The sequence below is a fragment of the Stegostoma tigrinum genome, chromosome 14 (genome assembly GCF_030684315.1).
Source record: "Stegostoma tigrinum isolate sSteTig4 chromosome 14, sSteTig4.hap1, whole genome shotgun sequence".
Lineage (NCBI taxonomy): Eukaryota > Metazoa > Chordata > Chondrichthyes > Orectolobiformes > Stegostomatidae > Stegostoma > Stegostoma tigrinum.
This window is the reverse complement of record NC_081367.1, coordinates 4,453,086-4,478,910: the sequence shown is the minus strand read 5'-3', so window position 1 is coordinate 4,478,910 and position 25,825 is coordinate 4,453,086. Positions and strand designations below refer to the sequence as shown.

General features: G+C 45.4%; 1 protein-coding gene across 1 annotated transcript in view; it reads left to right on the top strand.

Moving 5' to 3' along the window:
- LOC125457956 (alpha-1,4-N-acetylglucosaminyltransferase-like) overlaps positions 1-22,542 on the top strand; it is a 70,991-nt gene extending 48,449 nt beyond the window's left edge. Inside the window, exons 5-6 of the mRNA XM_048542778.2 lie at positions 16,754-17,262; positions 19,018-22,542. Coding sequence (XP_048398735.2) covers positions 16,754-17,262; positions 19,018-19,608 — 1,100 coding nt within the window. The 3' untranslated portion in view covers positions 19,609-22,542. The remainder of the gene's footprint in view (positions 1-16,753; positions 17,263-19,017) is intronic.
- Positions 22,543-25,825: the final 3,283 nt, after the last annotated feature.

Sequence of the window (25,825 nt, the reverse complement as noted above, 5' to 3'; positions counted from 1 at the left end):
TCCTTCCCTAAAGGACATTGATGAACCAGGTGTGTTTTTCCCAGCAATTTTTAATTTCAGATACTTATTTAAGTCAAATTCTATCACCTGCTAGGGCAGGATTTGAGCCTGGCTCTCCAGAATGTTATCTGGGGCTTTGCAATAATAGTCCAGCGATAATATCACTGAGCCATTGCCTCACCCATTTTGGAGTCATGTGTGGGCCAGACCTGGGAATGATGGCAGTTTTCCTTCCCTAAGAGACATTAGTGGACCAGATAGGTTTTTATACCATCCCGTGAGGGCTAGTTTTTAATTCCAGATTTTCATTAATTTCATCATCTGCCATGGGTAGCTTTGAACTCCTGTCCACAGAGGTTTGCCTGGATTTGTTTTGGATTAGTGGTCCATTGAGTTCCGTCTGTGTTCTGTAAGTACACCCAGAGTCCTATAATGGAGAGACACCAGGATTTGGAACCAACAAAGTAGAAGGAACAATGAGGTACCCAGGTTGGGATGGTGTCTGCTGGGGAGAAACTTGCAGCTGATGGTGTCCCCATGTCCTTGGAGGTGGTTGTGCTTGCTGGTTTGGAAGATGCAGTGAGGGGAAGCTTTGTGTATTTCTGCAGTGTATTTTGTAGATGGCATGCACAGCGGCCATGGAACACCAATAGTAGTGTGTGAACGTGTTCATGTTGGTGCCAAACAGTTTGTTCTGAATGCAATGGAGCTCCTTCCTGTGCCCAGTGCACTCAGTTGTTTCTTGAGATCGTGTGGAGTGAATGTGATTTGCTGAAGACTGGAATCTGTGAATCTGGTGACCTCAGGAGCAGACCGAGATGGATCATTCATTCGAAACCTCGGGCTTTAAGTGGTCATGAATGCTTTAACCCTGTTCTCTGCAGTGACATGCTGGGCCCATCCATCACTGAGGTTTGGGCTGAGGTGTGGAGACTCCTTTTCAAATTGGTTGTTAAATTCCCCACCGCCAATCATGATTGGATGTGACAGCAGGACAAAATGTTGGTTTGTTCTGTTGGTCGTGTGAGTACTAGTCCCTGTCTTTCAGAGGCCGTTTCCATTGCTTCAACAGTTTCTGACCTCCTCATTAACACTCCTCCCCAACTCATTGTTGATCCCCTTGCAAAGGTGGTTCAACATGGTGAAACGATGAATGATCCACTGATGGAAGGTGGTTCCCACCTGGACATCTCCTTGTTCATCCTTGACCAGATCTCATGAGACCTCACGGGGGCCAGGAGTCAGTGGGAGGAATTTTAACCGAAGACAAAAGCAGGAAATTTTGAATCAGTGATAATGGGAACTGCAGATGCTGGAGAATCCAAGATAATAAAATGTGAGGCTGGATGAACACAGCAGGCCAAGCAGCATCTCAGGAGCACAAAAGCTGACGTTCCGGGCCTAGACCCTTCATCAGAGAGGGGGATGGGGTGAGGGCTCTGGAATAAATAGGGAGAGAGGGGGAGGCGGACCGAAGGTGGAGAGAAAAGAAGATAGGTGGAGAGAGTATAGGTGGGGAGGTAGGGAGGGGATAGGTCAGTCCAGGGAAGATGGACAGGTCAAGGAGGTGGGATGAGGTTAGTAGGTAGATGGGGGTGCGGCTTGGGGTGGAAGGAAGGGATGGGTGAGAGGAAGAACAGGTTAGGGAGGCAGAGACAGGTTGGACTGGTTTTGGGATGCAGTGGGTGGAGGGGAAGAGCTGGGCTGGTTGTGTGGTGCAGTGTGGGGAGGGGATGAACTGGGCTGGTTTTGGGATGCAGTAGGGGAAGGGGAGATTTTGAAACTGGTGAAGTCCACATTGATACCATTAGGCTGCAGGGTTCCCAGGTGGAATATGAGTTGCTGTTCCTGCAACCTTCGGGTGGCATCCTTGTGGCACTGCAGGAGGCCCATGATGGACATGTCATCTAAAGAATGGGAGGGGGAGTGGAAATGGTTTGCGACTGGGAGGTGCAGTTGTTTGTTGCGAACTGAGCGGAGGTGTTCTGCAAAGCGGTCTCCAAGCCTCCGCTTGGTTTCCCCAATGTAGAGGGAGCCACACCGGGTACAGTGGATGCAGTATACCACATTGGCAGATGTGCAGGTGAACCTCTGCTTGATGTAGAACGTCATCTTGGGGCCTGGGATAGGGGTGAGGGAGGAGGTGTGGGGGCAAGTGTAGCATTTCCTGCGGTTGCAGGGGAAGGTGCCGGGTGTGGTGGGGTTGGAGGGCAGTGTGGAGCGAACAAGGGAGTCACGGAGAGAGTGGTCTCTCCAGAAAGCAGACAGTGGTGGGGATGGAAAAATGTCTTGGGTGGTGGGGTCGGATTGTAGATGGCGGAAGTGTCGGAGGATGATGCGTTGTATCCGGAGGTTGGTGGGGTGGTGTGTGAGAACGAGGGGGATCCTCTTTGGGCGGTTGTGGCGGGGGCGGGGTGTGAGGGATGTGTTGTGGGAAATGCGGGAGACGTGGTCAAGGGCGTTCTCGATCACTGTGGGGGGAAAGTTGCGGTCCTTGAAGAACTCGGACATCTGGGATGTGCGGGAGTGGAATGTCTTATCGTGGGAGCAGATGTGGCAGAGGCGGAGGAATTGGGAATAGGGGATGGAATTTTTGCAGGAGGTTGGGTGGGCGGAGGTGTATTCTAGGTAGCTGTGGGAGTCGGTGGGCTTGAAATGGACATCAGTTACAAGCTGGTTGCCTGAGATGGAGACTGAGAGGTCCAGGAAGGTGAGGGATGTGCTGGAGATGGCCCAGGTGAACTGAAGGTTGGGTTGGAAGGTGTTGGTGAAGTGGATGAACTGTTCGAGCTCCTCTGGGGAGCAAGAGGTGGCGCCGATACAGTCATCAATGTACCGGAGGAAGAGGTGGGGTTTGGGGCCTGTGTAGGTGCGGAAGAGGGACTGTTCCACGTAACCTACAAAGAGGCAGGCATAGCTGGGGCCCATGCGGGTGCCCATGGCCACCCTCTTAGTCTGTAGGAAGTGGGACCTATCCCCTCCCTACCTCCCCACCTATACTCTCCTCTCCACCTATCTTCTTTTCTCTCCACCTTCGGTCCGCCTCCCCCTCTCTCCCTATTTATTCCAGAACCCTCACCCTATCCCCCTCTCTGATGAAGGGTCTCAGCCCGAAACGTCAGCTTTTGTGCTCCTGAGATGCTGCTTGGCTTGCTGTGTTCATCCAGCCTCACATTTTATTGAATTTTGAATCAGGTCAGGGTTAGATTCTGAGAAATCTGTTTCCTGATCAGAAACCTTCATTCTACCCATTCTTGGCTGGAAGTGCATTTGGAAAGGTGGTGAAAGGCAAACCTGCCCCAAGGAGGGCATCTGGAATTTGAAATAGGATTCCGAGCCCCAATTTCAGTTCTTTGTTTGGAATTTAACTTCTTTTGTTCAGGTTACCTGAACATCTGGAAACTGGACAGTGCTGTTGAGGTGAGGGATTGGTGAATTCAGATCCAATAGCTGGATCTAGGGACCTGTTTGAGGACCCTCTGTGACTGGACACTCTCCCAAAGATCAGATCTTTGACCTCTGCCCTATCCTTACCCATGTACCGAGGATTCTTCTCCCCTTCTCCATTGGAGATCTGTGCTCTCAGCCTTCTGAGCCCCTTAGATCTACAGCAAATTCAGTGCTGAAAGTCCCCCAAGGCTCCATAACAATATCTCCAATGTTACTCCCACCTCTCAGGTTGCTGAATTCCACCACTTCTTCCCTCCCCCACCCCCCACCAACATAGGTAGCCACTCAAATGCTTTCTGCATCCCCATCATCCTGCCTGAATGATCAATGTCCCCATTGAATCCAATCACACAACCTCTTCCCCTACCCCACCAAGATCCATCTCCTGGACAGATTGACAGCCTGCCATGGTCACAATCCCCTTCCACATTCCCAAAGTCAGCACATGGCGCAGGAGCTGCTCATGTCATACCTTGGACAATAAAAAATGGCATAAAGTTAAGGACAGCAGGACTCTGTACCTTCAATTTTGTATTTGGAGCTAGAAAGACATTTGGTCTCACAGCTGACAGTGAAAAATGAACATTTATAGACATAGTTGAGATTTTTTTTAATGAGTTAGTGTCACTCATCCTCCCATTTGTGCTCTCAAAATATCTTCCTTCTTTCCCCTCCCACCGTTTCTCAGTGCAGACCTGGCTTCTACAGTTAGGGTGGAGGGCACTGCCTGAGAATAGAACCCACTGACTGTGCAGTGCTAGTTGGCACCTGTGGGGGCGTGTATCTGGTGGGCCCCTGACATACCGATTATGTGCAACAAAAACAGGAATTGCTGAAAAAAACTCAGCAGGCCCGTCAGCATCTGTGGAGAGAGAGCAGAGTTAACGTTGCAAGTCCAAGTGATAATTCTTCAGAAGTGTTTCACAGCCACCCTCCAAAATGTTAACTCTGCTTTCTCTCCGTTGATGCTGCCAGACCTTGCTGAGTTTTTGCACAATCTCTGTTTCTTTTTCTGATTTCCAGCATCCACCATTTTTTAATCACACTGATTATGTTCTGCCCAGAGGAAAGTGCAACATTTTTAGCTCATATTTGACTTATTTATTAGTTTTTGGAGGAAGTCTTCACAGAGTGGACAGAGGGGAACCAGTGGATGTGATTTGGACTCTCAGAGGATGTTTATCAAATTACCATACAAAAGGTGAAGTCATTAGTCAAGAGCCCACATTGCTGGAGGTAGTATACTGACAGGATAGAGAAGCAGCTCCCAGGAGGAAACAGTACGGAAATTGAGTTCTTTTTCAGGTTGGCAACCAGTAACCAGTGGAGTTCTACTGGGTTCAGAGATGGGATTATAACTTTTTAAAATACACACTCATGGCTAGATGAAGGAAGTGTGGCAAACTTTGTAGATGACGAAACGCAGGTGGAGAGATGAGCTGCAAGAGGCACGCAAACAATTTTAGGGAGCGATTATGGATGGTTACGTGAGCGGGAAGATGGAATGCAATGTGGGAAAAGGTGAAGTTGTATATTTTGAAAGAAATATACATGAATAAGATGGGTTTGGAGGGATATGGGCCAAATGCTGGCAAATAGGACTAGATTAATTTCGGACATGCGGTCAGCATAGACGAGTTTGACCAAAGGGTTTGTTTGTGTGCTGTACAATTCTATGACTCTACAACAGAGTACTACTTAAAATGGAGAAAAACTGCAGAAAGTTGTAGCAGAAAAATCCTTGGGGGTACCTGTGCACAAAACACGGAAAGCTAGCATCCAAATGCAGTAGGTAGTCAGGAAGGCTGTTGGAATGTTAGCGTTTCCAAGGGGTTGATTCAATTTTCCAATGGAATTGAAGGGTTGTACGTTTTTGTAACTCCTTGCCACAGACAGCTGTGGGAGCAGAGTCTTTCTGTATATTTAAGCAGTGATAGACAGATTCTTGATCAGTCAGGGAATAAAGGGTTATGGAGAAATGACTGGAACATGGACATGAGGAATGTCAGATCAGCCATAATCCTATTGAACGGCAGACCAGGCTCGAGGGGCCAAACGACCTACTCCTGTTCCAATTTCATAAGATCTTTTCATAGATTCACTTCAGTGTGGAAATGGGCCCTTTGGCCCTACAAGCCCACACTGACCCTCAGAGCACCCTAACCAGACCCATCCCTGTATAACCCACCTAATTTACCCATCCCTGAACACTGTGGCCAATTTAGCATGGCTATCCCACCTAATCTGCACATCTTTGGACTGTGGGAGGAAACCAGAGCACCCAGAGGAAACCCACGCAGACATGGGGGGAAGGTGCAAACTCCACACAGACAGTCGCCTAAGGGTGGAATCAAACCCAGGTCCCTGGTGCTGTGAGGCAGCAGTGATAACCATTGATCCACTGTGCTTCCCCAACAGAGGAGAACTTGCATTCCTGATTTACTATGATTTTAACTCCCAGAGGGTTGAGGGGATATGTAGGATGAAGGTGGTGTGCCCTGAGAAGAGATTTCTGGGAGTTGTTGTGGTTCCTCCTTGAGCTGGTTCCTTCGGGCACTGGCCTCTCTCCTTGTGAGTAAAGGGCATCTGGAGCAAATGCAATTTCCCTTCATCTACTGTTGCATCACTGTTGGTGCTGAGGACCAGCAGTGAGTGAACTGGAGTACAGCTCCATGTGCATATCCTTTGTCTTTTTTCTCCCGACTTTGCTTGGCATGTATCTCCATGGCAGCTCCCAGCCTGTCTGTGGAGGCAGCTAGACACTTACCTTGTCTGGTGCCAACAGCGACAGTGCCATCCTGCAACTTTTGTGGAGGTTTGCCCATAGGCCTGGAGCAACTTACCTGCTGTTCCTGTGTCTCATAGAGTCGTAGTGTTTATATGATTAATGGTAGGGCCTTGGGTAGTGTCATTCAGTTAAGGATTCAGGTACATAATTTGATGAATTTTGTGTCACATACAGACAGGATGGTTAAAAAGGCATTTGGCATGCTTGCCTTCATTGCTCAGTCCTTTGAGTATAGGGATTGGGAAGTCATGTTGAGGTTGTACAGGACATTGGTGGGGCCTCTTCTGGAATGCCATGTCCAGCTCTTGTCACCCTGTTCTTGAAAAGATATTATTAAGCTGGAGGGGGTTCAGAACAGATTAGCCAGGAAGTTGCTGGGAATGGGAGGTTTGAGTTACAAAAAAGGGCTGGATAGGCTGGGACCTTTTTCCACTGGAGTGGAGGAGGTTGAGAGGAGACTTGATAGAAGTTTATAAAATAATGAGGAGTATAGGTAGAGTTAATGGTAGTTGTCATTTTCCTAGTATGGGGGATTTCAAGACTTAGTGGGCACAGTTTTAAGGTGTAGAGGAGAGAGATTTAAAAAAGACATGAGGGACAAATGTTTTTACACAGAGGGTGGTTCATGTCGGAAATAAATGTCCTGAGGAAGTGGTGAGAGAAGAATGCTCGAAGCAATAGTGAGAGTAGTAGAGCTGTGAACTGTGAGAGATGGATTTGGGAGGAACAGATAGAGTGAGTGTGAGTGTGAGAATGAAAGAGAAGATGGCAGCACTTACCTTCTCCCAACTGCACTTGGTGTTTCTCCAGACTGAGGAGGCCTGGTTGACTACTCTGCTCCAGGCTGGCAAGGTGTGATGTTGTCCCTTTCTCTGTTGGCCGTGTAGGAAAGGCACTCACCTTCGCCTGGACCACCATGATCACCTAGGACCTTAAGCTTCCTGTCAAATGTTCCCTAATCTGTCATGTACAGGGCGAGTCACTTAAAACATGCAGGCTAACTCTGAACCACAGTAGGCACACAACTGCTTGCTGCCTGGGATCATGGGATTGCCCAGCAGTGACGAGTGCTGCCCCCAGGGTGAATGCAAAAACAGGATGAATGCACGCCAAGTCATGTGGTGCCCAGTTTTGTGGTCAGTTTAGGATGGTAGTAAAGAGCGTGATCTGTGGTGGATTGCAGAAGTCTGGTTCTTTGGCAGAGTGAGACAATGACCCAGTAACTTACTGACTGCACTGTTGGAGAATTGATTCAAAGTGGAAATTCAGTATAAAGATCGGTGGGGGCACAGAGGTGCTTTAACAAGGGTTTACTGCAAAAAGTAAACTCTCCAGAACAAGTGGTGAGTGGGAGAGGATAGAAGTATGGATCAAAGGGTTGACCTGAAGTGAGACCAATTGTAGAGAAATGTCTCAGACCACAGCATGTGTGTGTGAAGGGGAAAAAGATGATTGGTTTGTTGGACTGGCAAATATTAAAAGGTCAGGTCTTCAGTTTATGTTTTGGCCTCCAGTATTTTTCTTCTTTTCTTAAAAATAGCTATTTAGGTGTTAGATTGATACCAGTGTGTTTTTTCTTTTTAATCCATAAAAATGAAGTACCATTAGAGTAAAGTGTAAAGAGGAGGGAATCTCTAGTAATTAATTTATACATATATCAAAAATGATAGTGATAGTAGGAGGGTGATGTGTTTCTGCTGCAACATGTGGGAGCTGCTGGACACCAAATATGATCCAGAGTGAGCACATCTGGACTATCTGATTGCAGCCTGAGGAATTTTGGATCTCAGTCATAGAGTCATAGAGATGTACAACATGCAAACAGACCCTTTGGGTCAACTCGTCCATGCCGACCAGATATCCCAAATTAATCTAGTCCCATTTGCCAGAATTTGAGCCCATATCCCTCTTAAATCTTTTCAAACATTGTGTTACATCAGGCACAGGGAAAGTTACCTGGAGACAGTGGTCCAGAGGGTGGTCACCGCCATCAGATGAGGGAATTCAAAATTGGCCTGTGATCAGGGAAGGAGGTGTGACTGTGGGTCAGGCAGGAAAGAGGACCCAGGGGATTAGAATTGAGGTACCTCAGCTCCTGCAATTGTCCAACTGTTTTGAGGTTCTCGTGAGCTGTATGAAGAGAATGGAGAGGTTTGGGAGGATGAGCAAACCGACTATGGCGCTATGGTACAGGGAGATATTCTAGTGGGGACAGGAAGTAGGAATGTAGCCATGGTAGGGGGCAGTATAATCAGGGGTCTATATACTGCCCTCTGCAGCTAGGGACGGGAATTCTGAAGGATGTGTTTCCTGTCCTGTGCCACGGTTAAGGACATCTCCCAAGGACTGGGGGAGGTCGTGGAGAGGGCCGGGAGGCATCCAGCTGTTGTCACTCACATTGGTAGGATGAGTAAGGAGGTTCTCCTGAAAGAGTTTGAACAATTTGGAGTTAAAAACAAACAGCAGAAACTTACAGATAATCATTTCAGGATTGCTACCTGACCCACGGGCAGACAGGTAAAGGGTAAATAAAGTCAGAGTGAAGTTTGTGGCTCAAAGATTGGTGTGGCAGGAATGGGTTTCAGATCATGGGGCAATGGCACCAGTACTAGGGTAGAGTGCAGCTGTTCTGCTGGGATGGGCTTCACATGGACTATGATGGGAGCAGTGTCCCGGTGATTCATATAACCAGGGGTGCAGAGATGGCATGAAACAAATTAGAGGAGGTAAGTTTTGTGAGAGGGGCAATGTAGACTTGGCGGCACGGTGGCTCAGTGGTTAGCACTACGGCCTCACAGCGCCAGGGACCCGGGTTCGATTCCCGCCTCGGGTAACTGTCTGTGTGGAGTTTGCACATACTCCCCGTGTCTGCATGGGTTTCCTCGGGCTGCTCTGGTTTCCTCCCACAGTCCAAAGATGTGCAGGTTAGGTGGATTGGCCATGCTAAATTGCCCATAGTTTTCAGGGGTGTATGGGTTATAGGGGGATGGGTCTGTGTGGGATGCTCCAATGCGCAGTTTGGACTTGTTGGGCTGAAGGGCCTGTTTCCACACTGTAGGAAATCTAATCTAGACTTACAATGTAAGAGGATATAGCAGATATCTGAGTAACGCTACCCAGAGTGAGACAGGACAAGACAGAATTTACAAACATAGAAAAATAGCAGTAGATAGGGTCAGAGAGGGAAAAATGGTAAATCAACAAAATTAATGGCTGTTTACTTAAATGTTCACAATATTTGGAAGGAAATTGATGAATTAAGGGTGTAAAAACATTTATTAGTATGATCTTGTGGCCATATGGAGACATGGTTGCAAGGAGGTAAAACTGAGAATGAAATATTCAATATTTTGGAAGGACAGACAGGAAGGAAAGGGTTATTTGGTAGCTTTGTTAACACACGATGGAAAAAGTACAATAGCAAGAGATGATCGGGTCAGAAGACATTGAGTCTATGGGTGGAGAGAAAACAATGAAATGAGAGAGATGACACTGGTCAGATTGGTCTATAGGCCATCTAACAGGAACCAATATGATGGGGCAAAGAATTAATCAAAGGCATGATATTAATCATAGATGAGTTTAATAGAGATTGTGATAGTCATATTGACAATGGTAACCATGAGGAGAAATTCATAGAATTTATGTATTCAGGACAGTCTCTAAAAATTAGGCAATTTTGGCTCAGGAAATGTGTACTGAGGCATAATAATGTCCCCTGGGAAACAGTGACCCCTAGGAAACATAGTAGCATTGCATATTCAGTTTAAAAAGAAGGAATGTGGATGAGAAATAACTATGGTTAAAATCAGGTTAATTAGAGAGGAAAGAGGGCAACATTAAATGGAGTGGACCAGGAAATGAGTTTAGTAATAAAAACAATTGAGAAACCACAGCACTTATTTCAGAACGTGTTTTACAGTGCTCAGCAAAGATATATCTCAGTGAGGAAAATGGTTACGAGGAAGGAGTAAACCTATCATGGCTAACCAGCAAAAGTAAGGATATTTTAACATTAAAATCCAAAATCTAACCCGACCAATTACTGCCCCATCAGTCTACTCTCGATCATCAATAGAGTGATGGAAGGTGTCAGTAACAGTGCTATCAAGCAGCACCTGCTCAGCAATAACCTGCTCAGTGACGCCCAGTTTGGGTTCCACCAGGGCCACTCAGCTCCTGACCTCAATTTCAGAGGATAAGTGGATTGACAGCCTTGACATCAAGGCTGCATTGGATTGAGTGCAGCATCAAGGAGCCCTAACAAAACTGGAATCAATGGCTTCTTCCTGTCCCGCAAGCCAGACCAGTCCCGTTCCACTGACACCCTCATCCGCCTAGCTGAACTCGTCCTCACCCTCAACAACTTCTCGTTCAATTCATCCCACTTCCTACAGACAAAGGGGGTGGCTGTGGGTACACGCATGGGTCCAAGCTATGCCTGCCTCTTTGTAGGTTACGTGGAACAGTCCCTCTTCCGCACCTACACAGGCCCCAAACCCCACCTCTTCTTCCATTACATTGATGACTATATCGGCGCTGCCTCTTGCTCCCACAAGGAGCTTGAACAGTTCATCCACTTCACCAACACCTTCCACCCCAACCTGGGCCATCTCCAACACATCCCTCACCTTCCTGGACCTCCCTGTCTCCATCTCAGGCAACCAGCTTGTAACCGATGTCCATTTCAAGCCCACTGACTCCCACAGCTACCTAGAATACACCTCCTCCCACCTACCCTCCTGCAAACATTCCATTCCCTATTCCCAATTCCTTCACCTCTGCCGCATCTGCTCCCAGGATGAGGCATTCCACTCCCGCACATCCCAGATGGCCGCGTTCTTCAAGGACCACAACTACCCCCCTACAGTGGTCGAGAACGCCCTTGACAGTGTCTCCCGCATTTCCCGCAACACATGCCTCACACCCCGCCCCAACAATAACCGCCCAAAGAGGATCCCCCTCATCCTCACATACCACCCCACCAACCTCTGGATACAACGCATCATCCTCCGACACTTCCACCATCTACAATCCGACCCCACCACCCAAGACATTTTTCCATCCCCACCCTTGTCTGCCCTCTGGAGAGACCACTCTCTCCAGGATCCCCTTGTCCACCCCACACTGCCCTCCAACCCCACCACACCCGGCACCTTCCCCTGCAACTGCAGGAAGAGCTACACTTGCCCCCACACCTCCCCCCTCACCCCCATCCCAGGCCCCAAGATGACTTTCCATATTAAGCAGATGTTCACCTGCACATCTGCCAATGTGGTATACTGTATCCACTGTACCCGGTGTGGCTTCCTCTACATTGGGGAAACCAAGCGGAGGTGTGGGGACCGCTTTGCAGAACACTTCCGCTCGGTTCGCAATACACAACTGCACACCCCAGTCTCGAACCATTTTAACTCCCCCTCCCATTCCTTAGACGACATGCAGCATGGGCCTCCTGCAGTGCCACAATGGTACCACCAAAGGTGGCAGGAATAGCAACTCATATTTCGCTTGGGAACCCTGCAGCCCAATAGCATCAATGTGGACTTCACAAGCTTCAAAATCTCCCCCTCACCCACTGCATCCCAAAACCAGCCCAGCCTGTCTCTGCCTCCCTAACCTGTTCTTCCTCTCACCTATCCCCTCCTCCCACCTCAAGCCGCACCTCCATTTCCCACCTACTAACCTCATCCCGCCTCCTTGACCTGTCCGACCTCCCCAGACTGACTTATCCCTTCCCCACCTCCACACCTATACTCTCCTCTCCACCTATCTTCTCCTCTATCCATCTTCGGTCTGCCTCCCCCTCTGTCCCTATTTATTTCAGAACCCTCTCCCCATCCCCCTCTCTGATGAAGGATCTAGGCCCGAAACGTCAGCTTTTGTGTTCCTAAGATGCTGCTTGGCCTGCTGTGTTCATCCAGCTCCACGCTTTGTTATCTTGAAATCAAAGGAGGTAAAATCTCTGCTGGTTGAAGCCTACCTAACATATGGTGTCAGTCATCTCAGCTCAAGGACATCTCTGCAGGAGTTCCTCAGGGTAGTGTTCTAGGCCCAACCATCTTAAGCTGCTTCACAAATGACCTTCCATCCATTGTAAGTTGGGGATGTTTACCAATGATTACACAATGTTCAGGACATTCATAACTCACCAGGTGCTGAGATTTGGGGTTGTTGTTAACCATTTGCTATCTGGTTCGAATCCTTTTGTGAACTAATTTGGTTCAATAATTATTGATTAACAATTAAAAATGTGAGATCCAGAATTGTTTTAACTATGGCTAACAGAGTTCAATTAAATGTCGAATATGGCTAGTTTTGACCTCAAAAGTTGCCATTGTTTTATCTATGGCTTAGTGAATGCTCTTACTAGCTATGTTCTATGTTCAAATATTTTTATCTTGAAAGTGTTAATTTTATGATCTGATGGTTTTAGTTCACAGAGAAAAATGTTGTCAGCACTATTTGTGAGCAGCCATCTTCTGCTATTCAGTGATGGACAATATGTCAGCCATCTTATGATACTTAGTGAAAGCTGGCCCTATCACTGAAACAGTCCATGTTCAAGTACAAGAAGATCTGGACAATATCCAAGTTGGGGATGGCAAGTCACCAGTAGCATTCATGCCACACAAATGTCAGGCAATGACAATCTAACCACTGCCCCTTGATATCTGAGGTTACCATTGCTAAATCCCGATTATCAATATGGTGGTGAAGTGCAGCAGAAATTTTCCAAAGGTCCTCAGACAGCACCTTCCACATCCACAATGGCTCCCATGTAGAAGACAAGGGCAACAATTACGTAAGAACACCACCACTTGCAGATTCCCCTCCAAGCCATTCACCATCCTGATTTGGAAATATATTGCTGTCCCTTCACTGTTGCTGGGTCAAAATCCTGGAATTCCCTTCCTAATGGCATTGTGGGCCAACCCACAGCATGTGGGCTGAAGCGTTCAAGAAAGCAGCTCACCATCACCTTCTGAAGGGCAGCTAGGGACAGGCAATAAATGCTGGGCCAACTAGAGATGCCAATGTCCCACATGTGAATGAAAAGAAAAGATTTTCCAGATAAATTCAGCAAATATATTGGATTCAGAATTGATTGGCTGACAGGAGGCAGAGAGTGGTTGTAGATGGTAAGTATTCTGCCTGGAGGTCAGTGCTGAGTGGTGTCCCACAGGGCTCTGTTTTTGGGCCTCTGCTGTTTGTAGTTTTTATAAATGACTTGGATGAGGAGGTTGAGGGGTGGGTTAGTATGTTTGCTGATGACACAAAGGCTGGAGGTGCCGTTGATAGTATCGAGGGCTATTGCAGGCTTCAGGGAGACATTGACAGAATGCAGAGCTGGGCTGAGAAATGGCAGATGGAGTTCAACCTGGATAAATGTGGAGTGACGCATTTTGGAAGGTCGACCGTAAATGCTGAATATAGGATTAAAGGCAGGATTCTCGGCAGTGTGGAGGAACAGTGAGATCTTGGTGTTCAAGTGCATACCTCCCTCAAAGTTGCCACCCAGTTCATAAGGTTGTTGAGAAAGCATATGGTGTTTTGGCTTTCATTAACAGGGGGATCGAGTTTAAGAGCCGCGAGGTTATGCTGCACCTCTACAAAACCCTGGTGAGACCACACTTGGAATATTGTGTCCAGTTCTGGTCGCCCTATTATAGGAAAGATGTGGAGGCTTTGGAGAGGGTGCAAAGGAGGTTTACCAGGATGCTGCCTGGACTGGAGGGCTTGTCTTACGAGGAGAGGTTGGCTGAGCTCGGACTTTTCTCTCTGGAGAGAAGGAGGAAGAGAGGTGACCTGATCAAGGTGTACAAGGTAATGAGAGGCATGGATAGTCGATAGCCAGAGACTTTTCCCCAGGGCAGGATTGACTGCCACAAGCGGTCATAGTTTTAAGGTGTTAGGAGGAAGGTATAAAGGAGACGTCAGAGGGAGGTTCTTCACCCAGAGAGTTGTGAGTGCGTGGAATAGTTTACCAGTGGTAGTTGTGGAAGCGGAGTCATTAGTGACATTTAAGTGACTGCTGGACATGCACATGGACAGCAGTGAATTGAGGGGAATGTAGGTTAGGTTATTTTATTTTTGGATTAGGATTATTCCACGGCACAACATCATGGGCCGAGGGGCCTGTACTGTGCTGTACTTTTCTATGTTCTATGTTCTATATTCAGGTCAAGCTTTACTCTTAAGGACAGAAATAGCATACCTGAAATGATTGTGAATCAAGTGAAAGGTAGAGGCGAACTTAAAACAGTTCTAATCACACAGGAGAGAACAATGAGAAAATCATAGAACTAAAACCGATAAGTGCCCAAGTCTAGATGAACATCCTAGATAACAAGGTGTAGAGCTGGATGAACACAGCAGGCCAAGCAGCATCAGAGGAGCAGGAAGGCTGACGTTTCGGGCCCGTGTTCATTCTGCACTACACCATATTACCTCAGATTCTCCAGAATCTGCAGTTCCTACTATCCCTAGATGAACATCCTGCTGTGTTGAACACAATGGCTGAAGAAATGTTGGTTGCACATTGGTTTTAATTTTCCAATATTTCCAGGATTTTGGAGTAGTCCCATCAGATTAGAAAATAGCAACTTCAATTCCTCTGTATGCAGCAGGATGAAGACAAAAAAAAGTAGGAAATACAGGCCAGTTACCATGTCAAGTGTCATAGTGAAAATGAAATCCCCAGTTAGCAAGGTTACAGAAGGTAACTTAGTCAGTATGGTTTTGTGAAAGTGAAATCATGTCTAGTATTCTTAAAGAAATTAACAAGCACCATAGATAAAAGGGTAGTGGTGAATATGATGTCCCTACGTTTCTAGGAAGACATTTGTCTCTCAATGCTGTACATATTAAGAGCACACAGTGCAGGATGTATCACATTGACAAGGTTAGAAGATGGGTTAACAGGATGAGAGGGAAGGCATAAATGGGTTGTTTTAGGCTTGGCAAGATGTAACGAGTGCTAAAGGGTTCAGGCTAGCTGTCATCTCAACTGTTTGCAATGTATGTCAATGACACGAAAAGGTTTAAGATATGGTAGCTAACTTTGCTGATGAGAAAGATATTGGGTGGAGAACAAGTTGACAAAAAGACATATGAGTCTGCAAGTAAATACAGATAGGTTAAGTGAGTGGGCAAATGAAGTATAATGTTGAAAAGTGTGAATGTAATCCCTTTAGCGAGAGATTGCAAAAGGATCCGAATGTCTTTGTATATGAGTCAGAAAAAGTTGGTATAGTGATGCAGCAAAAGAAGGTAAATGGAATGTAGTTGTTTATAGAATGTTAGTTAGTTATTTTTAGAATATGAAAACAGGCCCTTTTGCTCAACAAGTCCACATTGACCCTCAGAGCATTCCACCCAGACCCATCCACCAATAATCTACACATCCCTGAGCACTGTGGGTAATTTAGTATGACCTAGTCTGCACATTGTTGGACTGTGGGAGGAAATCCGAGCAGCTGGAGGAAACCCATGAAGACACGGGGAGAATGTGCAAACTCCACACAGGCAGTCACCCAAGGGTGGGATTGAACCTTTGTCCCTGGTGCTGTAAGGCAGCACTGCTAACCACTGAGCCACCGTTCCGCCCCTTTACAGCAAGGAAAATGGAATATAAAAGTAAGGAAGTTTTACAACGATTGTATAGGACATTTATGAGACTATATCAGGGGTACTTTGTACAACTGTGTCTCCACAGTTAGGAAAGGACATACCTGCATTGTTATTGGTAAAAGTTTACTTGGCTGTCTTATGATGAGTGGACGAGTAAATTGGGTCCATATCCTCTTTGAATAAAGGCAAAATACTGCAGATGCTGGAAGTCTGAAACAAAGACAGAGAATATTGGAAAAACTCAGCAGGTCTGGCAGCATCTGTGGAGAGAGAAACAGAGTTAATATTTTGAGTCCAATGTAATGCTTCTCCAGAGCTTTCTTCTGACAAAATGTCATACCGGACTTGAAATACAGACTTGCATTTTTCTCTCCATTAATGATGCCAGACCTGCTGAGTTTCTCCAGCATTCTCTGTGTTTGTGCCATCCTCTCTGAGTTCAGAAGAATAAGAGATGTGATTGAAATCTAAGATTCTGAAGGGCAACGATAGGATGGACTCTGAGAAATCGCTTCCACTACTCGGGAAATTGAGGCCATTGGGGAACAGTCTCAGGTGAAGGTGCCAACCAGGACTAAGATGAGAAAAAAATTCACTCGACGGATTTGTGAACCTTTGCAATTTTTTAATACTAAAATAGTCAGGCTTTTCGTCTTTCAGGGAATTGAGGGAAATGGGGAGTGGGAAGGAAAGTGGAATTGAAACCCAAGATCAGCCATAATTGTATGACAAGGTGTAGCAGCCTAGATTGGCTGAATGTCTCCTTTCGGACCTATTACCTGTGCTCTTAAATGGTTTGCTTTTGAGCTTGTAAGTGTTCCCAAGTATGACTGTATAAACTGGGCTGTTTCACTTGCAATTTACAATTCTTTCTTTTCACAGTGATCATCGCAGAGCCACCTTCAGTTATGAAAGGTATTCCAAAATTTTCACTATTTTTCCTCACACTGGCCTCGGCTATTGTTGTATACTTGCTTTTAAGCCCCTCTTGGAATAAGATGATATCAAATTTAGGCAAGCTGTCAGATATACTCGCTAACAACCCGGACACATCAGTTGTCACTGACCGAATGAAACTACCAAAAACTAACCACATTCAGAGTGTGAAACACTCACACCTATCCACACAGCCTGGAATTATGTTTCTGCAGACGTCCAGTCAACTAAACCTTTCACCATTGGCCATGTGTGGCATCGAATCAGCAGCGAGACTAAACCCAAACAAACCAGTTTATTTTTTCATGAAAGCATTCAATGGGAATGTATCTGCATATAGAGCACCTGAGTACGAGACCATCCCTCTGCTTTCTTCATTCAAGAATGTGGTCATCTTGCCCTTGAATCCTAGAGAATTGTTCAACGACACACCCTTGGCTGGATGGTATGAGAAGGTAAGGAATTGTATGGAGCTAACTGCTTGACTTGTGGATGGTAAAAGCTGTTACTGATCATCAATCTGAAAAATCAAAGTAGGAAACTTTACGCTGACAAGCTAAATCCCAGTTTCTATATGTACAATAATGGATAATGCTGAACTGAAATTCCTTGTGGGTTTTAAATTAAAATATAAACAGAATGTCTGTGTACCATCTGTGCAGAGAGTAAAATGTTATCATTTTGAGTCCAATATGATTCTTCTTCAAAAGAAAAGCCATACCTGACTCGAAATGTTAACTCTGTTTCTTACCCCACAGTTGCTGCCAGACCCGTTAGGCTTCTTCGATACTTTCTATTTTTATTTCAAATCCTCAACATCTGCACTAGTTTCCTTTATTGGTGTGTTTTGCAATCAAGTAAAATGTAGGGTATGCAGGGTAGCTTGATCTTATTCTAACATAACAGGCCGGCACAACATTGTGGGCAGAAGGGCTTGTACTGTGCTGTATTGTTCTATGCTCTATGTTCTTAAGTTCAGAGCAGAAACTTAAAGGCGTTTCAATGCCATGGGTGATGGAAGGATTTCGGGCAGAACGAGGTGGGAAGCCCGCTGAGGCCGACACTCAATGATGGCAGCATCTCGCTCCGTGATCTGTGCATTTACTTAGCGATGAGGTGAGTTTCTCACCTCCAAGTTGAAAACCAGGTTCCAAAATCTCAGGACACAATCCACGGGCACCGACCACACAAGCTCCATATCCAGAGATGTTGGCATACAACATCTTCTCGTCACTATGAACCCTCATGGTGTATCTCCAATCCACTTGCATGACGTTTCTGCTCTTCAGTACTGCACCTTGGGCTGTCCTGGTAACTCCCATTGTAATGCTGCAGCAAGGACACTGTGTACTCAGGGACACACACCCAGCTCATGGACTGCACCAGGCTGCATCTCCAGGCTCCTTATTGTCATAGAACTCTGCCATTCTGAGCCTACCTGGATGATCACAGCAGCCTGCCTTGCCTTTTCGGACTGTGTCCCCTCAGCCTGAGGTGCCAGGTTCCTGTTTCTTTTGCCTTGACTTGCCATTCAGTGCAGACACAAAACCAGGAAGTGTGTCAGCAGGCTCTAAGTGAAGAGGAGTAACCTTCTCTCGGAGAGGCCTGCTCAGTAAGTCAGGGGCATCGTTCGATATCAGTCCGGGCCTTTGACACAGTCAATCAGTCACTTGGTGTAGTCAGAGGCAGGAATAATGGGGTAAGGAGCTGAATATTAGACATCCCACCACCTATCTGGATTCTTTCTGCTCTATCGAGGGCTGTTTTCCTCCTGGAATGAGAGAGAGGCAGGTATTAAGGGAGATGGAAGTGGTTGGCACAGCTAATACTGTTGGTACAAGTGGAGAGGTGAACTGAGTAGAGAGTCTATACAGGGCTAGTGGTGTCGGTGGTTCAGGTGGGTAAGGGTGAGTGAGTGTGGACAACAGTGAGAATGGTGAAGCCCTGTTCAGAGGTGGCTACACTGGCAGAGATAGGGTGAGTGTGAAGTATTGGAGAGTAGATGCTAGCACTTACCCTGAGCGGAGGAAGCAATGTCCCTGCCTGCTCCTGCCGCACTGAACTCGTCTCCTCCTGCCTCAACTTTGTTCTTTCCCCTCTGGTCTAGATGAGTGAGCATCATATGAAGGGAGGAGACAACATTTGGAGGGAAGGCTAATGTAAAATATTGAAATTTGTAATTGATGAGCCTTTATTCTGTTATTTTACAGGTAGATCCCAGCAAGGAAAGGTACTGGTTCCATGTGCTTGCTGATGGCTGTCGGCTTGCCTTGCTGTGGAAGTACGGGGGCATCTATCTGGACACGGATATCATTTCAATCAAACCCTTGGACTTCCGAAACTTTGTCGGTGCAGAATCAGTACGCTTTGCTAATAATGCAGCTTTGGGATTTAACCGCTCGCATTCCTTCGTTGAGAGTTGCTTAAGGGATTTTGTGGAGAAGTACAATGGAGCTGCTTGGGGCCAACAGGGTCCTAGACTGATGACCCGGATGGTGAAGAAATGGTGTGAAACTGACTATCTCGCAAACCTCTTCAACAAAGATTGCAAGGGGATTATGTTCTTGTCTGACACCTGGTTTTACCCAATTCCATTCAGTAATTGGAAAAAATACTTTGAAAAAAATCAGTGGAACAAAAACAATGATGATATTGAAAAGGAATTCTCAAAGACGAATGGTGTACATGTTTGGAGTTTTGCATCAAGTCGCGAGAAGATCCAAATCAAAGGAAGTCAATCTTTAATAGAATATTTCTTCAGCACATACTGTCCAAGCACATATAAAACTCTCCCAAAATAGTGTGTGATGTGATTGTTAGTTTACATATTGCTTTACATGTTTGTAGTTAAATAACGTAACAAAGTGATCATGGTGGGTAGCTGCTGGCCTCATCCTCATCTGGCTCTTCCTACTGTCTGTAAATCATAGTAAGGAAGGGGAGAAATGGGATCCTGACTTTAGTTTTCCTCTCTATCTTCCTCCTACCTCACCCCACTATCTGCCCCCTATTTGAAACAAAACCTGGAAACCATGTCCCATTTTTAAAGAAAGCAAAAAACTGCAGATGCAGTAATTTCTGAAAAAAATACAGAGAATGGGGGAGAAACTTGCAAAGGAGTTCTGAAGAAAATCATTGCACACCCAACTCTCTTTCTTTCTCCACAGATACTGAGAGACTTGCTGATTTCCTCCAACATTCTCTGTCTATTTCCATTTTTGTAATGCTAAGTGCAGGATCCTGGGAAATTGTGCACTAAAAATAACCAAGATACCATGGGCCAGAGGTAATCTGGACTGGTAATTTAGAGGTCCAGGCAAATGATGTGTGGGCAGGTGTTTAACTTCCTACCACGGAACGTAATTTCAGTTGATAAATTTGGATTTGTTGATTGCTACAAAAACCCATTTGGTATAAGAATGTCTTTTAGGAGAGAAATCTACCAACCCCAGTTGGTCTGGCCCAAGTGTGACTACATACCCATTTGTCTGACACGACTTAGCAAGCTAATCACTCCGTTGTATCAAACCACTACAAAGCCTAAAATAAGGAACAAAACCAGACAGACCACCAGAAATTTCCCCAGGCGCTGTTAACAACCAGACCATGGCCCCAAACTTGTAAAGTCCTTCTTACTAACATCTGGGGACTTGTGCAAAGTGGGAGAGCTGTCTCACAGACCTATGGAACAACGGGCTGACACGGTCATGCACATGGAATCATACCTGACACACAATGGCCCTGACACCACCATCAGCATCTCAGGGTATGTACTATCCCACTGACAGATAGTATACAGTTGGGAGGGAGTTGCCCTGGGGGTCCTCAACATTGACTGCAGACTCCATGAAGTTGAATGGTATCAGGTGAGACACAAGCAAGGAAATGTCCTGCTTATTACCACGTACTGGCTTCCCTCACTCCGCTGATGAATCAGTGCTCCTCCATGTTGAATACTACATAGAGTGAGCACTGAGGGTGATAAGGGCACATGGTCAGGGATGGGAACTTCAAGGTTTATCACCAACAATGATCTGGCAACACCATTACTGACTGAGTTGGTTATGTCCTTATAGACATAACTGCGTGACTGAGCCAGCAGCAGGTAGTGAGAGAGCTAACGAGAGGAAGAAACTGACTTGAACCTATCATCATCACTTTCCTTGTGGCAGAGGCATGTATCTATGGCAGCATCACTGGGGAGGGACTAGCACATAGTCCATGGAGACAAAGTCTGTCTTCACTTTGAGAATACCCTCCATTATGTTGTGTGGCATGATCACAGTGGGGAAAGCATCAGATTTTGAATAGACCTGGCATCTCCAAACTGGGAACCATGAGGCACTGTCAGACATCAGCAATAGCAAAATCACATTTCACATCAATCTATAACCTCGGCCTGACATATCCTCCATTCTACCATTAGCACCAAGGATACAATCTGGATCATTAAATAATGCAGGAGGATAGAAGGTAGTGTTGTGCATGGTAGGCCATGGGGCATAGTGAGGATACAGTTTCCAATGGAGGAAGGACTGACTTTGAGAGTGCCTGAGTTAAGATCATAGAATCCCTATAGTGTGGAAACAGGCCCTTCAGCCCAACAAGCCCACGCCGAACCTCAGAGCGTCCCACCCAGACCCATCCCCCTATAACCCACCTAATCTACACATCCCTATGGGCAATTTAGCATGGCCAATCCTCCTACCCTGCACACCTTTGGACTGTGGGAGGAAACCAGAGCACCAGGAGGAAACCCAGGCACAGACCCACAGATAGTTGCCTAAGGCTGGAATCAAACTTGAAACTGTGAGGCAGCAGTGCTAACTACTGAGCCACTGTGCCGCCCATGCCGGAGGTCATCCATCCTTCCTGCAGGAGTGCTGCTCTGCAGCATTTGCACACTTTACAAGGACACTTGAGTAAGTTGATGATCTTACAGGTGTCACTGAGGGTAACATTTTGAGATTACATAACACTGAGCTAGCAGGAAACCGCAATTATAAAGTTATCTGAAAACTGTCAGACTCTGGCCATACTGAAATAGAACAAGTGTTTGAACCACCGGCCCTTATTTTTCAGAAAACTCTACCTCAGTCTCTCTGTTTGTCAGAATTCCTGACCATGAGTTTCTGTCACAGAAGCTGCAGGTATCATGGAGCATGGGAAATGGGAATCTAATCTTCCGTTTCTCTGAATCCAGGGCTTAGTCTTCTCTTGAATAATACATGGTGTTACTTTCTGCTGTAAGGTTACTTTGATCAGATCGGGGACAGATAGTTTTTGATCCTCCATCATCATGCTTTAGGATCTCAGAGACTTTCCTGAAATCCTATCTCTTGGTGGAATCCCACAATCATTGTTTTCACACACTCCATCTCTGGCTTGTGACTGTTTCAGTAATTTATGGAATGTGGGGTTTAATGTTGGTGATGGTGCCTGTATGGAAAATAATTTTATACCTGACACTGAAAGTGGGATCTGAAAGGCAGATTCTTTGTAAGACACAATTATGTTATGAAAATTTTTTTTCAAGGACAAATATATTTCTACATGCTTATTTAAGTTTAAAATATTCTCAGGTATTTTTGTATGTGGCGAATGAGGTTCTTTCTTTTAAACTGTTGTAAAAGTTTCAGATTCCTAACTTATATACTTTGACTAATCTGTTACCACATGAAAAATGATTTATTTTTAAATGACAGCAATGTTGATGTCTGTAAATATAAATCTCTGCTGATGATATTGATAAAATAAATTGGATTGGAAAGGTTTGAATTTATTAGTCCCCATTTTTCTTATGTTGATTCATGAGATGGAGGTGTCACGTGTTGGGTCGGTATTTATTGCCCATCCCTTGTCGTTTTCTTGAACTCCTGCAGTCCAATTGTGTAGGGACATGAGTATTGGATTGAGTCAACAGGTTAAGAGATGGGACTAAACATTCCCATCGCTGCTTTTGAAGGGTTGTTCTCCTGAGCATGGAAATGTTTGGTAAAATAAATGATTGTTAGCTGATGTAGATTTCATTCTGTCAGTGTTCTTCCTCTGATGGTCTGGGAACAGTGGATATGTGTATACATTATTATTTCACTATCCAGAAAGACATTGGGATGGGGGATCATGGTGGTGTTGACATCGTCAGCTTCAAAGGACAAATTAATTTGTAGATCCATTCTAAGGGCAGAACTGTGACCTTGAGTGAGTGTAGTGGGCTGCCAGACTAAGGAGGAAACTTGGTGTCAATAGTGGCTCAGTGGGTAGTGCTGTATACCCCTGGGTTTGCCAGTTGCGGGTTCAAATGTCTCCCCCTTAGGTTTGTGTAAATAGTGCAGGCTTACTCCCCAGTGTGGCACTGAAGGAATGCCTTGTTTTGGAAGAAATGTTTATCCAAGGCGTCGTCTGCCCCTCAAGTTAAAGAGAAAGTTGCCAAGGGAGGTGAATGGCAGGAAAGTTCTCCATGTTACCTCGACCAATGTTTATCTCTCAATCAAAAACAAACAAATGATCTGTTAATTCATCAAACTGATCATTTGTGGGATCTTAATGTGTACAAAATGACTTGCATTTTCTACATTACAACAGCAATTGCAGTTCCAATGCACATACCTTGCGATGTTTTGAGATCATAAATGCTTTTTTTCTATACAGTCTTCACGAATCCATTGTGTTTCAGATTCTCCTTTTTTACCTCCCTCACATTAGTGGCCTCTTGGGTCTTTGACACATCTGACGACTGAACCCACCTGGATGTCTGACAACCTGGGGTAGGTGGGCAAGTAACACACACTTGCAGTGACTCAGATGTTGGTTATTAGTAGTTCACATATTGAGTTAGATGTAGTTCTTGGGGCTAGATGGAGAAAAGGGTATGGAGAGAAAGCAGGAAAAGGGTGATGAGTTAAATGATTGGCGATAACAGTAAATGATGCAGCAGGCTGAAAGGGCTGATTGGCCCACTCCCGCTCCTAATTTCTATGTTTCTATGTCCACTCCCCAAGACTCCTCATGTCTCAACCAGGTAGTTGAAATTATAACGTTCCCTGACGTGCAACACCTTCAGGCAATTTCTAACACAAGAGCATGGTTGTAAAAACCATAACTAATATTTCCATTTCACTGCTCATAAAATGTCAAGAGACAACTAACAGCCAGTGTTTTGCATGACAAGGTCAGTACATTTTTTTATACATTCATGGGATGAGGGGTTCACGTGCTAATCCAAAATTTACTGCCCATTCTTACATGCCATGAGGATTTATTCATTCATTGGGAGAGGGTCTTGTTGAGCAGGCCAGCATTTACTGCCTTTCCTAACTGTGGGTCTGGAGTCACATGCAAACCAGATCAGGTAAGGATGGCAGTTTTCTTCCCTGAATGATATGAGTGAACTGAGTGGGGCTCTTCTGACATTTCATAGATCGTAGAATCCCTACTGTGTGCAAACAGGCCCTTCAGCCCAACACTGAACCTCAGAGCATCCTACCCAGACCCATTCCCCCTGCAACCCACCTAATCTACACTATCCCTGAGCACTATGGGCAATTTAGCATGGCCAATCTACCTAACCTGTACATCTTTGGACTGTGGGAGGAAACCAGCGCACCCAGAGGAAACCCATGCAGACACAAGGAGAATGTGCAAACACCATACAGACTGGCTGCCTGAGGGTGGGATTGAACCTGGGTCCCTGGCACTGTGAGGTAGCAGGGCTAACCACTGAGCCACTGTGCTGCTCCCACAGTTTTGTGCTTCTCATTAGACTCCTACTTCCAGATTGTTATTGAATTCAGATTTTACCATCTGTCACAGTGGGACTCATATCCATGCCATGATTGCTCAGACTATCAGCATCCTCTTCTCATGCTTTACAAATTGAGGATTATTACTAAGTCTGGTTTCGTGAGTGTCCATCCTAACAACTGCATGATCGAACAAAAAAAGCTTAGATGTTTTGACCATTTTTAGCAAAGTTTACATTGTACACTGCCAAGCAATTGTAATGAGGTGAGTTAGACCAAATCTCATTGATGCCTAACTGTAATAATCTGTGATGTTATATGTGACCTTGACTCAAGTCATTTGAGAATCTAGGAGAAGTAGCATGGAGATGAACTAGAAAAGGAAGTATTCTAGAAAAAGAAGTATCATTTACAATGCATCTTGAATGTTTAATAGCATTCTAGAGTTATTGCATCTAAAGTAAGTGACTTGGAAATATGTCGCTGTTCCTTAGCTGCTGTTGGGTCAAAATCCCAGAATTCCCTCCCTAAGGAGATTGTGGGTCAATCTACAACAGGTGGACTGCAATTGTTCAAGAAGGCAGCTCACCATACCCTTCTCAAGAACAACCAGGAACAGGCAAGAAATGCTGGCCAAATTGTGATACCTGGGGGAAATCAGCAATGGTGGAGAATCTCACTGTTCCAACTGCCTGACTCTGTTAGTCATGGGGGAAGACTCTAAACTAGTGTAACCCGGAAAAAATAGTACCCGTGATATCTTGGATGCATTGCATGTTGAGGATTGGGAGATATCACACAATTCCCAGCTGCTTCTTGAAATGATGCATTCGCATACAAATTCAGGGCAAATGTAACGTAATGGGCACTGGGATGGATGGCCGAGCATTTCTGCTCCAGCCAACGATACCATTCAGTGATGATAACCCGGAAAACCCTTCATCTCTGCCTTTCCTAGAGCTGAAGATAATGAAGGTGCCATGACCATAGAATATAATCACACATCACATACAGATGAGCTGAACTTTTAATTGTTTTTTTAAAAATTGGAAATGGATCCAAAAGATGATTGTGGATGTACATTTAGTGTCTGTATGGACACAATTCCTGGACATTTACAATTGGAAGAATAATGGAAATTTCCAACAGAGAGGCGAATCAGGAAGATATAATGAGAAACTGACTATCTAACTCTCTCTCAAAGAGGGAACCATCTCCTGCAGGTATGTTTATACTTTACCCTTCCATTAAAAATTGTTAAAAGCAAACTTCAGCA